The sequence below is a fragment of the Epargyreus clarus genome, unplaced genomic scaffold (assembly GCF_041222505.1).
Source record: "Epargyreus clarus isolate Ecla_fem2 unplaced genomic scaffold, WU_Ecla_fem_2.2 ptg000003l, whole genome shotgun sequence".
In the NCBI taxonomy this organism is placed as follows: domain Eukaryota; kingdom Metazoa; phylum Arthropoda; class Insecta; order Lepidoptera; family Hesperiidae; genus Epargyreus; species Epargyreus clarus.
Genome location: NW_027332211.1, coordinates 2999004 through 3013284, shown reverse-complemented (window position 1 = coordinate 3013284; position 14281 = coordinate 2999004). Strand labels below are relative to the sequence as shown.

Here is a 14281-nt window from a genome sequence, read left to right as displayed (position 1 = left end):
TCGAATCCAATGTGAAACATTCATAAAAAAAAAATAAATAAAAAAAAACCTTTTCCCACGGACTAAATTGTGAATCTGAACCATTCTCAAGTCCCCTTGAACACACATAACAAATTTCATCAAAATCAGTCCAGTCGTTTAGGAGGAGTTCAGTGACATACACACGCACATAAGAAATATATATATAAATATATATATATATATATATATATATATATATATATATATATATATAAAGATTATGATAACACGATATTATATGGTTTCCTATTTCTATGGTACCTAAGTCCCACGAGTATGGGTGTAGATATAGTTTTGTTCTCCCGGAATTCATGATTTTACGGTACGTTCGTACTGAAGTTTCCGATGGTAGAAAAATACAGGTGGTATATATTTTTCAAAACGAATCCGTTCGGTCCCGGATAGGGTAATAGGTTTTATTTTTTGAAATTTAGTAATACAAGTTACATTATTATCAAAATGTAAATATCAAATATCGCCAACCTTGAAAATATCACCTATATATACAACCAAATGAGGCTAGTTGGAAAACGGACTGTATGAAGGTAAATCATCTCAAGGTAGCCATTTTCAGCGCTAGAGGGGTGATCAATGCATCCCTTCATCTTTAGGAGAGCTCATTTGCACCATTTTGTATAAGCCCGTGTACAGCGCTTCGGGAATACCATGAATAGATGCTCATCCCACATCTCAAATATCTATAGTTATATCTTTCTTTATAAGCCATCTCATCTATTAATTTTATAGCACTATTACCTTCTCACTCTTTCAGATTTAGTTCCTGAGGGGCTTATAGGATAAAAGTTTTCTTTATGTTTTCGTATCGTATAAAAGATATGTAATATCTTTGGCGAGATGAGAACCGTTTACGTTCTGTATCCAGCGATAAGAGTCTAAATAGTTGTTTTGATGAATCTAAAGAACATAATTTTGACCCAATTTTCATTCTAACTCACGTTTTATAAGCTTTTTTAAGCATCCAATTATACGGCTATCAAAATAATGCCTTTTTTTAAGAAAATAAAACGCGTAAAAGTTTTTAAACTTTTCAAACATACATTTATGCCTTTTAAATTGTAATAAAACTATGGAAAACTAACGAGTATTCACCTAAGGATAACTACAATATAATAATAACTCTAAATAGTAGATTTGCTTCAAATTGTTCGCCGCCACGTGTTGTAATTGTGACCACAATTGAACCACATTACGGTTCGTTACAGCAACATCACATACGTCACACGTGCTCTTATTAATTGACGATTGACCCAGTTAGACCGCCAAATACTGTAGAGAATTGACATTTCCATCACTCCACACACACATACAAAGGGGCGAGGGAGTAAATAAATCGGGATTAACGTTCAGTCCACTCGGATCGAGTTTTCAAACAGATTTCAAACAAAAACTAAAAATAGTATTATATTGAACGCCCTTTCCATTGGTTATCCATTTCGCTCGGTCAGAAAAAGATCACAGACGCCGGAATTCAATAAACTTGCCTTTTATCTGTGTGTACTTTATTCTTTTTCTATATTCTTACAGAAAACAGTGTATAAAAATCGTAGCAGATTTACTAAGAAGCTACGACAGGCACAGTCAGGAAAAAGATTGACCGCTAGGTACATTACATGCACGTTTCCAAACATTGAAGGGCACGTAAGTTACTCCTGGTTGTTTATCTTCAATGGCAATCATTTAACTTTGTTGAAGGCCATATACGCAATTTGAAAACATTCAACATAAGTTAATCAACATCCTACCTTCCTCCGAACAAGTAAAGCATATTTTAAAACTCCCCCATTTGAAGGAGATAAACCTATGTGTAAGAGCATAAAAGGATTAACACCAGTACAGTGTGTCTGTACAATCATTTCTAGTCATTGAACAAGTAAGTGATGAAAATTTAATTAAATGACTTAAATCAGATTAAATTAACAGAGGTTTTTTCTTACAATTTTTATTTCCATGATATTTCAAAAAACGACCCGAATATAGATATAGAATAAGTATTGTGTCAATTACAAAAACAAATTTGAGCGCAAACATCTATTACACAGGACAATAAGAGTTTCGAGGCTCGAATCATCAACGCGCCGCGAAACTCCGTGAAGTTTCAAAGTACACCCTTATTACGACACAAACAACCGTCACGAATGGATTGTGAAATTTCTTTCGCAAAGAATTGAATAAGTAGAGAGAATTATTCTGAATAATCTCAATAATTAAATACGAATACAGATCTTACTTTAAATTGAGAAAAGTTTTTGCATAAAGGTAAATACATGTAAATACAAAGAGTTCTTTCATATTTTTTTGAAGCGAACAAATATTATTTTATTTTACTCTTTACTTTTCTTTATTGTATGTACATAATAAAATTACAAATGTTTGAAATAAGTAAAAAAATGTCCAATAATGATACTTATAATCAGATTCACAAAATAATATAAAAAATATAAATACCTACCATAGATTAGTAAAGATCACTCACTCCTAACAAGAAAACGTACCCGGTTTTGAGAATTGAAATAGTTGAGTAAAAAGGTTTGCCACGTCTCCGTGCTAAAATGTCCCTAAAATATTTGAAATAATTATTTATTAATTACGTCAATTACGCAGTATTAGTTATTTATTCGTAAATTTTCTCTAAAAATGTTTTTATTTGTCAAGAATTCAAAAAAAGAGCTTACTAAAATAAGCCGTTTGTGGCTTCATTCAATTTCAAGGCGGCGAAGTATCTTTACTAATCTATGATACCTACATTTAACATTTATAGGTTTCCCGCTAAAGGTCAAAGGTACTGTGTTTCCATACAACCAACAGCCAATCAAAATTTTCTATAAGATTACCTAACTCATTTCATAACAGTGGTATTAGTCGCTATAGTCCAAATTGACTGGCGTTTCAAGGCATAAATATTCATCAGAGGCCTTCCAATTTAGACCTCAAAGGCTGCATCAATGTTCGAACTCTGGTAAAATTCCTACCCTATGATATGAATTCTGATATATATTGTCCATGAGCGGTGAGAACTTGAGACAGCTGTTAAGAAATCGCTGACTGTCGACAACATATACTTTCGCTTATTTGTTAGCTCCTTAACGTCAGATAAATGTATTTTGTTTTGTTTTTCTTCCATTATACTTAAACAAAGATGCGTGCTGGAGCGGCGGCTGAATCTGCTGAGGCTGTGAAGCGGCGCAAATATGCTAACATCTCACAGAGTTACATGTTTATGCCCTTCGCAGTCGAGACGATGGGACCGTGGGGACTAGAAGCGAAGCATTTCTATAACGAATTGTCTTGGCGCCTGAGTGAGGCCTCCGGTGACCCAAGAGCTGGAGCTTACCTCGGCCAACAAATTAGTTTGTTAATTCAGCGAGGTAATGCTGCTAGTATCTTGAGTACACTTCCACAAGGCAGCGATTTGGCTCATTTATTTTATTTATAAAAATTTAGTGTTAATTGTATTAGTTTTTTTTGTTTAAACAAAGAAAACGCTATATAAACTAAACTTATACAAAAATAAGTGACTATTGAAATCAAATTCAATTTGCAATCTTCATATATAGAACTCTATGTACTCTACTTATTCATATTGATGAGGGTAAATAACCTGTCAGTTTAATAATTGGATTGTACAAAACTAACGTAGGAATATAAAGCGGTTTATTTGTAGTGTAATTAACTGTACGGTGTACCATAATCCTTAATTAATAAAGCTCGAACCTAATTTATGTAAACCAATATTACTTTGTTTATCAATAGCAAAATGGTGTTAGAGAAAATCTGTTATTTTGGACTACGTTTTTGAAATTCATTTTGAATTTGTGATAAACAGATACTAGATTTAAGGGCGGTAGAACTAATTGTGGTTAGACAGAAGCACCACCGCCACATCTACTTCCGCCTTATAATAGCATTGTTATGTGCTGCTGGATTCAGTACCCTTACCATGAGTTTTTACGTTTTGACAAATAAATATAACTGTTTTGGTATTTGTTTACGTATTTGCCCATACACTTTCCAATCAGCGTCCCTAGCGGAATACGTAAACAAATACCAAAACAGTCATATTTGTCAAAACGTAAAAGCTCATGGTAAAGGTAGGTACTGGTTTGATGTGTGGTAAGGGTGAGAGAATTATACGAGGCGTTCCAATCTTTAGTCCTCAAAAGTAGAAATCTAATCCTATATGGGGTTCATTACGCTCACCATAAAGCAATTACTGTAACTTAATCGAAAACATAAGTCTACGGATCAGAGAGACGAACCACACACTAAGTACTTTCAAAAGAGGCAACTTTCGGGTGTTTTATAACAAGGAAAACATATTTTTGCTCCTAAACTTTTTAAGCTTGTCACCTGGCGCGGGGTGAAGTTATTCAGGTCTGCAGGGTCAGACAATTATTGTTAATTAACTAAACTTGGGGAAATGTTTCAAAGTAAAAACAAGGAGTTTTCACCTAAGAAGAGTGTGTGGACCTACGAGTACTTATTTATGTACGCACATGACTAAGAAGAAGTAATACGACTACCTTGACAAAATACTTTGTCCTATCTTTATATATATATATATATATATATATTTCTTATGTGCGTGTCTATGTCACTGAACTCCACCTAAACGACTGGACTGATTTTGATGAAATTTGTTGTGTGTGTTCAAGGGGACTTAAGAATGGTTTACATTCACAATTTAGTCCGTGGGAAAAGGTGTTTTTAATTAATTTTTAATTCGTAAGTAGTTATAGAATCGCAAACTATGCATTTGATCAAGTGATGATCTTTAGCAAAGTTGTTGTCCAAGAGCTCACTAGGGTTTGGGAGTTGATAAGACCAATTTTCGACAGATGGCACCACTGTCATTCCAATGCAGGTACAAATTTTCCGTTTTATGTATATCATATTATTTCTTTAACATGCAGGCGAAGCCGCGGGCTCCACTAGTTTATTATAAATATAAAAAGGATTCTTGTACTTAGGAAACTTATACATAACGATTGATTAGTCGTATCGTATCGTTACATATCATATACATGTCACATATTATTTTTATTAGGCCAAAAGTATACCACCACATTGTCTAACTTCAACATTAAGTAAGAATTTGCATTAATTTTTCTCTTTCAGTATAATAGGAATTAGTTAAAACAGAACTAATCTAATGGGAAGCTTGACTTCTGAAAGAGCTTTTTCTAAACTTTATTTCCATCTGTTCAACTTTTTAATGAATCTAGTTAACTACTTTTAATCCCCTAAGTATTTGGATTCCTGCTTAAATAGAAAAAAAACCTATAAAGGGTTGAATAAGGGTGGAATCGCGGATGCAGATGTTTCTACAGCTATTACGAATTATTATATAATTTTTATTTTATTAATCGACAACAGATGGTAATGTTAAACAGAGTGTGTGTATGTATGTCACATTCCTTGGCAAGCCTTACAGTCCAAATAGCATAGCGGCTTGTAACATATGGAATGCTTGTCATCTCAACCTTTGGCTTCGCTTGTGTTAGTAAGCTTTTGACTTCAAGTGGGTTTTAGGTTACGAGTCAGCTTAAGTAGAACATTTCTTACAAACTTATCCATGAAAAAGTACATAGATGTGCTAAGACGGTGATGCCTCTAATGGCGATGAGTAACTATCTGACATACCAGCATACATTTATATATTTTTTATTGTATAAAGTACATATAAACGGTTAGATACAAGTAGATTGGACCTGTGTAAGCTGGATACACATAAGAAGCTTAAAAGTTTACAGCGAAAAGTTTGTTTTATACCGTTTTCCTTTCACCAATTAGGTAGCACGCAACACAAAGGAACAGCGTCTCATTCAGGAGGATCCTCTTAATAAGCTTTGTAAGATTCTCGCCTGCCCATGGTACTTGTTGTCTTGTCAGCGAGTGGCTGATAAACGATAATAAATCTGAATAAAAGTGGTAGTAGAAGTGGCTGGTGGAGATCGAACCTACATTTTTTAATGTTACATATAGTCATATAGCAAATGGATACGGTGAAAAGTAGTCGCCATCGTCTGTGAACATTTGCCACCATCTGAAGAATGCATGCATCGCCGGGTTTGAAAAAGATGTCTTTTTCAACCTTACTTAAACAGTCCTATATCAGAGCGCTCCGGGAAAAATGAGAAAAAAATACAGGAATTATCTTTCAAGTTCATTGCAAAACTGGTCGTGCAAACTGACAGAACCCAAATCCCAGGTTTGAATACAGGTTATAAACTACCAATCTGTACCCTTAGTATAAGTTTTACTTAGTATTAGTTAGAAATTACTGTTTTGGTATTTGTTTAAGTATTTACCCATATATTTCCATACAGCGCCCCTAGCGGATTGTATCAGAACTGATTGGAAATATATGGGAAATACGTAAACAAAAACAGTCATTTTTGTTAAAACGTAAAAATTCATACTAAGGGTACAGGTCTGATGGTACTCGTCAATGAATGAAATTGTCATTCTCTTTAATGAGAACGGAAAACATAATGTGGAAAGTTCCTTACAATGTTCTCAAAGTTGTATGTAAAGTTCACCAATTCACACTTGACCAGCGTATTGGAATACAGCCAAAAACACTTCTCAGTAATAGCTAGACCATGTGTGGCAGTAGAACAGTTTAAAATTCACTTACCATAAAAGTCACTATATGCTTTATTTCGAGTAAAGGACCCAATAAAAACTTGTTTTTTTTTAATATAGGAGTAGCAGACGAGCATACAGTCCGCCTAATGGTAAGTGGCTACTGCCGCCCATAGACATCTGCAATCAACCCCAGATAGGATTAGATATTCCGGCGCTTCAAAACGGAACACAGCAGCGCCTAACGCTGCTGTTATGAGGCAGAAATAGGTGTGGCGGTGGTGCCACCGGAGTCGAACCACAAAGAGTTCTACCACCTTCAATCTTAGTTCAATGCTTAGTTAGAAATACTATATTAAATAACGTATCATTTTTTGTAAATTAATGAGGAACATTTTACTACAGCTATAATTAAAAGTTAGATCACAGGTCTTTTATCCGTAATTCTGACCCCGCAGTCTGTCCCGGGCCTCTAGTTCTGGGGGGACCTCCAAATGTCCAAATGTCTTAGACTGGGGGCCTCATTCAACAGCCACTAATTCCGAGTACAACGAATATTGGTTATGCCCAACTTCGTCTCTTTTTACTCGACTGCGGCGGGTAATGTATGTATGTTCATATCCTATCGTAATCGTCTAAATTGTGGGTTTAGAGGTGGTGTTATTGTTTTTGTTATAATGCTAATTCATATTCATGTTTCGTTCTGATAAAATGATTTCTTACATCTATATCCATATTTATTTTCGTACCAGTCATTCATCAGCTATACAACAGCTACCTAAATCCGTTGTTTCTGACGTTGGGAGTTGTTGCAAGTTCCTACGATGCTTAAAGTTTGTTTAATTAAAAAAGTAGACAATTTATCATCCCTCTTGTCCTAGGGCTGACCGAGTACTCTATGAATTTTAGCTTATAATGAGCGGTCACTTAATTAATTAAATTCATAAAATATTATTAGTAATATTTAGTACGATAATATTAGTAGTAATATTTAGGTATTTCTTATAGGTATTATGTTTAGTATATAAAAATAGATGTTGGTTATACCTATATGAAATCGCCAACACAATTTAGGTTATTTTTTAGATAAATATATCTTACGTTATTACTTTAATTATGTGGCAGTACCAAACGAGTATGCAGTTCACCTGATAGTAAGTAGTTACTACCGTCCGTAGATATTTGTAATCAACCCTAGATTACATGACCCTTGAGGTCTAAGTTCCAATGCCTCGGATAAGTATGTCTTCCTACCACACCCTTACACAAACCTAAATAATTAATGGGCATCGATGCCTCCAGAGCCTTAACCATTGAATTCCACGCGAATGAATTTGCCGGTTGAAGCAAGTTTTTGTAAAAAATACACGTGAGCTTTACATGAAATAACTAATTGAAACTGATGGGCAGTACCGACACATCGATCGATCATTTAAATTATTATATTTAATTGTATTAAAGTGATTGATGCCAATTTCTGATGACGCTCGTACGTATTTTATTTAAAATTTAAGCGTAGCAGACGAGCATGCAGTCCACCTGATGATAAGTGGCCGCAACCGCCCATGGAAATCTATAATCAACCCAGGATAAGATTAGACTCCTACCTGAGGTCGCCCACAAATGCGCCTGAGGAATAACCTGGAATGCCTCGGATAAGTATGTCTCCCTTACCACACCGTACGTGAAACAGTGAAAGGCATCACACAACATTTGAAAATATCCCTTAAAATTTATAATGTTAGTTCTTCTGAAAATCGCGTAAGTTATACGACAAATTGACATAGCAATAAACAATTAAGAGGGTGTTTACGGAACGTCTCTTCGTTATTTACACGGGCAATTTCCAAGACAGCTTACATTATTATATCAGGCACTTAACTTTGAAAGCCTGTTATGTATTGTGGCACCTCAAAGACTTTCCGAGAATATAATAAAATGTAACTGCCTTGTGTAGGAATACCTAATTTATCTTCTTTACTTTTAAGATATCTATCAAAAATAATGATACGTTACTACTTAAGAAGATTTCTTCTTAAGAAAGAGAGTTTGGTGACTTATATCAGGACAGGGTAGTGACCACCTAACATCAATCAAAAACAATCAAAACATCTATATTTGCCAAATAAGGTACAAAACTCTGGTGAAATCTGTCCTAAGATACAAGAATCCTCTTATTTTACCATTTCGGCGTGCAAAATCAGACGGGAACTGTCCGTCTACCGATATTTGTAGTTAACTCCATAAGGAACAGAGGGCCAACCGGACGTCAATTATAGATGCATCACTCCTGAGGATTAAGATTGATGCTATATGTAAGTCTATCGGCATCTATACACTGCCGCCGAAACGTAGAACTGCTACATTATAAAAATTGAGGTGATCTTCAATATATGCGATGCTCAAATAGTAATAAATACATTAATGTTTTTTTTTAGCAAACGAACATACAGTACACCTCATGGCAAGTGGCTGCTGCCGCCCATATGCATCTGTGATCAACCCCAGATAAGGTTAGATTCTTAGATGACGTTGGCCACAGAAGTGTCCTGAGGACTAAGTCAGATCGCCTCGGATGAGAATATCTTCCTTATCACATCTTTCGAAGTCACTAACTTATAAATTGTTGGTAGGTATGATTTCCCCTCGTAAATAAAAAGGTATAGGTACGGCGGTGATGCCTCCGGAATCGAAGCATAAGGTTCTAGCACTTTCACATGTTCGTCTGTAAAATAATGTTGAAGGAGTTATAGGATAATATAAACGAACTTGCAGGATTAATCACGATATATTACTTGGAATCTGTACACTACATTATACATACACTTGACAGACAGACTGATCAAATCAAAGAGTGACACATAGATATATTTAAAAGTAAATTAATTTACATTGAGTTTATATATGTATCTTCAACACTAGCCCTTAAACCAATATAAATTATACTATGTGTCGCTTTACACTTTAACAATCTCAATACAGCATAACAATAGATCTTTAAAAACAACTAACTTAACCTTTGAACAATTGACTTACAAAATTATTGTGAATTTCTTTTGACAATGGTTTGGTTAATAAATCGGCTAACATTTCCTTAGAGCATAAATATTTTACATCTATAAAACCATCACAAATGTGTTGCCTAATGAAATGGTGGCGAATGTCTATGTGCTTAGTTCTAGCATGAAAGACAGTATTCTTACATAGTTTTTGTGCAGATTGGTTATCATTAAAAATTGTAACTTTAGATGACATACCTAATATTTCCTGCAAAAGATTACGAAGAAAAATAGCCTCCTTGCAAGTGTCAGAGAGACACATGTACTCCGCCTCAGTACTTGACAACGCTACGGTTCTCTGCTTTCTGCTCTCCCAGGAAACTACAGATTTACCGACTCGAAAGATATACCCGGTGTAGGATTTTCTATCAACGTCATTTCTCCCCCAATCAGCATCTGCATAGCCTGTTATTATTGTTCCACTCTTCTCAAAGTTCAAACATAACTCTTTTGTTCCTTTAAGATAACGAAGTACTCTTTTGGCACATATCCAATGAGATTTGTTGTAGCAATTGTTAAACTGGCTCAGATAGCTGACCGCGTGTGCAATATCTGGACGCGATCCTACCGTAATATACATCAGCGATCCTATTAGACTCCTGTACTCAAACTTACCACTTTCATCATTAAGTGATTTTTCAAGTTTTATACCAGTCTCCATAGGCGTCACTGCGGGTTTACAATCTTCTATTTTAAACCTCTGTAAAACTTTCTCAATATAGTTAGTTTGATCTAGGGTTATCTTATCTTTCAACTTACAGATTCTCATTCCTAGGACGTGTCTTGCTGGCCCTAAATCTGTAATTTCGAACTCACTGTTGAGTTTTTTCTTAATTTCAATTACTTCCTGAAAAGTATTAGGTGTTGACATTACCAAAATGTCATCAACATAAAGTGCTATTATAATAAGCTTATCTTTGCTATGTTTATAATAAACGCATGCTTCTAATGTTGACCTCGAAAATTTTAACTTGTCACACAAAACCATATTAATCTTCTCATTCCATGCTTTAGCTGCTTGCTTTAAGCCATAAATAGCTTTATTAAGCTTAAAAATCTTATTCTCACTTCCTTTAATTTTAAAGGATTCCGGCTGCTCCATATATACTAATTCTTGGAGATCACCATGAGGAAAAGCTGTCTTTACATCCAAGTGTTGAATATCCATATTATATTCAGCAGCTATTGCTAACAGTGTTCGAATACTTGAATAACGAACAACAGGAGAGAACGTCTCATTATAGTCTATCCCGTATTTTTGTGTGAAGCCTTTAGCTACTAATCTAGCTTTATATTTAAGAAGTTCACCATTGAGACCTAGTTTCTTTTTAAATATCCACTTACATTTTACCGGTGTGCGACCACTAATTCGATCAGTAAGTGTCCAACATTTGTTGACAAGAAATGAATTATACTCATCTTGCATTGACTTTTTCCAGTTGTCTGCTTCTGGACCACTCAAGGCTTCCTTTACTGTCTGTGGTTCATCACCGTCAGTAGTACGTGACATTTCATTGACCATATAGGACAACATAGAATCAGAGTTCATTTCTTCTTCCGCGTATGAACTAGAAGATGACTCCTCTTCCTCTGGAACATAAATTTTATCCGCAGTATCATTTGAATAAAAACTCTCCTCGCTGTCAGAATCATGTACTGATATCACGCTATATCTCGGTTCAAGCTGAATTAAAGATGTGTCATCAGAATTAACCGTAACTGAGATATTTTCCTCAGTAGATGATTCCTTAGGAGGTTCCTTGTCATTTAAATTGAAAGTCACTCGTTTAAATGATTCTTTATGATTATTATCATCATTTGACACATTTATAAATCTATCCTCTAAAAATGAAACATCCCTAGCTTTAGTACAGTCCCTAGGGTTGTCAGGGTCTAATAATCTATACCCCTTAGTATCTTCGCAATAGCCTACGAAAATATACTTCTTAGCTTTGGCTTGCAATTTGTTTCTTTTACTCGTATTTATATGTACATATGCAATACAGCCAAAAGTACGTAAATGTGATATGGATACCTTTTTATTCATCCACTTCTCCTCCGGAGTGCAGCCTCTAACTGCCAAAGTTGGAGATCTATTCTTGAGATAGACAGCTGTGTTTACGGCTTCAGCCCAAAAGTTCTGCCCAAGGTTGGCTTCTCGAAGCATGCAGCGTGTCTTCTCCATTATGCTCCTATTAGCACGTTCAGCAACTCCGTTTTGCTGAGGAGAGTATGGCACTGTTGTCTGGTGTACAATACCATTCTGCTTCAGAAATGTCTGAAATCTATAATTACAATATTCAGTTCCATTATCACTACGTATACGTTTTAATTTCTTATTTGTCTGATTTTCAACTAAAACCTTCCAAAATTTAAATGTTTCAAAAACTTCATCTTTCCTCTTCAAAAAATAAACAAAAGTCTTCCTAGAAAAATCGTCAATAAACGTTACGAAATATCTAGCTCCACCAATCGACGTAGAAGGCATTGGACCACACAAGTCAGTGTGAACCAACTGTAAGACTTCTGTCGCTCTATTAAAAGAACGCTTAGGAAATGATGCACGAGTTTGCTTTCCCTCGATACATGATACACATTTTTGGAAATTAGTTTTATCATATGAAATTCCTGTAACCATACCTTGTCTTAATAACTCCATACTACGAACATTAAGATGTGCAAGACGACGATGCCATACCTGCTGAGAAACACTATCTTTCTCAGTAACGGCAGGTATCGCCACAGCTGTACCTGTATCTTGCTTATTCACATCTAATTTCTTCTTAGTACAACCTGAATCTGAAATGCTATTAAGACTAATGTTACAGTTAAATTTAGACGAATCAACTGTGTCTAAGCAATAGACACCATTACATAAAGTGGCTGTAGCAATTACATTCTTATTATCAAAAATATTGCACTTGCTATTGTTAAAGACCAATTTAAGCCCTTTTGCAGTCATAGCGCTAACAGATAACAAATTTGTTGGTAAATTGGGTACATAATATACGTTATTTATTGTTCTAACGTTACCTTTTCGCATATTGACCCTCACTGTACCTCTGCCAGCGGTATATAGCTTATCACCGTTCGCTATGGTTACATCTATTTTGTCTTCATTTACAAAATTCCTTATAATACTTTTGTCACCGCTCATGTGTTCTGTGGCACCGCTGTCCACATACCAAGAACCATGCATAATGTTCGCTGACAACGCAGATAGTAGGCCTTTCGATTTGTCAGTATTGGTCTTCTTTTTACAGCTCGACTTGTGACAATCTTTAATGACATGACCTAATTTCTTGCACCGGAAACATCTTGTTTGTTTTCGAACAAACAAGGCGGAAGCATCTTCACCCTTGTCATATCTTCGGATATTCTCCTGCAATAACTTTCCTTTAACAATTTCACTGGATAGTACCACATTCGAATTCTCTAAAGCCATTATAAGAGGATCGTAGTCAGATGTTAAACCGCTTAACATTATCACTGCTACAAAATCATCCTCTAAAGGTGCGCCTATCTCGCTCAACTGCTGTGACAATCCCGTAATTTTGTTAATGTAGCTTTCCATGTCCTCACTCTCATTGAGTTTTATTGCAAATAATTTTCTGAGGAGACCCAGCCTGCGACATAAACCTTTGTCCTCATATGCTTTCGACAAGCTGGTCCAGGCTTCATGTGCTGACTTCGCGATGCGTATGTGTGGAATCACTGATGATTCAACAGACAAAGCAATTCGGGCTAACGCTTTCTGTTGTTTCTTACTATCATCTTCCTTATTTTCCACGCATTCCCACAAATCTTCTTGTATTAAAATCATCTTCATCATGAATTTCCAGGAAATATAATTTTCCATTCCTTTTAATTTTTCAAAGGAAATAAAATTCGAAGACATTTTGTGAAAATTCGCCGTATTTTGTTTTTGTAGGCGACTTTTATTTTTACAAGATATTATTCAATATTATCCAATATTAATATTCGCGCGGTGTTCTTGTGATCTGGGAACCATAACCTGAAGGAGTTATAGGATAATATAAACGAACTTGCAGGATTAATCACGATATATTACTTGGAATCTGTACACTACATTATACATACACTTGACAGACAGACTGATCAAATCAAAGAGTGACACATAGATATATTTAAAAGTAAATTAATTTACATTGAGTTTATATATGTATCTTCAACAAATGTCCACTAATGCACAACAATTCTTCCGCAGTAAACTATGCTCCCCAATACGGTACCAAAACCGAAAGTTACGATCGTTTCTTTATCTATGTGTATTGGTCCCTCGGGAGGGGGAAGAGTGGCAGCCCCTCTGACGGAGGTCATGTTATAATTGCTAGCACGTGCCGAATCCGGAGATCGATGCTCTTCAGATATTTTACTAGACATAACAATATGAAATTCCAATTTTATAAGCTTTATTTAACTGGCTTTGTTAGTTTGTACGTATGTGAGTGGAAAATCTTGCAACTGAACCCTTACCATGAATTTTCAAAACATCCCACGATTTTACGTTACGTTTACACAATCCATTATTCTGTTCCGTTTGTTTAGTAGACTAACGTAAACGTAACAATACG

General features: G+C 35.3%; 1 protein-coding gene across 1 annotated transcript; it reads right to left on the bottom strand.

Annotated features, from left to right (window-relative positions):
• Window positions 1-9188: 9188 nt before the first annotated feature.
• Window positions 9189-11871, bottom strand: LOC140748086 (uncharacterized). Its single transcript, XM_073080791.1, has 3 exons — window positions 11038-11871; window positions 10302-10533; window positions 9189-9352 (listed from the first exon to the last, which is right to left on the bottom strand). Exons 1-3 carry the CDS (start codon window positions 11869-11871, stop codon window positions 9189-9191), a joined length of 1230 nt encoding a protein of 409 aa, XP_072936892.1.
• Between the last annotated feature and the right edge of the window lie 2410 nt (window positions 11872-14281).

What these genes read in the sequence shown, in the direction of transcription:
- LOC140748086 (XM_073080791.1), bottom strand. Translation starts at nt 11,871, where the DNA reads ATGGAGAAGACACGCTGCATGCTTCGAGAAGCCAACCTTGGGCAGAAC. An exon ending in GAATTAGTGGTCGCACACCG is followed by an intron (nt 10,534 to 11,037) that starts GTAAAATGTAAG and finishes AATACTTTTCAG; the next exon opens with GAAGTAATTGAAATTAAGAA. An exon ending in ATCACTTAATGATGAAAGTG is followed by an intron (nt 9,353 to 10,301) that starts GTAAGTTTGAGT and finishes ATTATTTTACAG; the next exon opens with ACGAACATGTGAAAGTGCTA.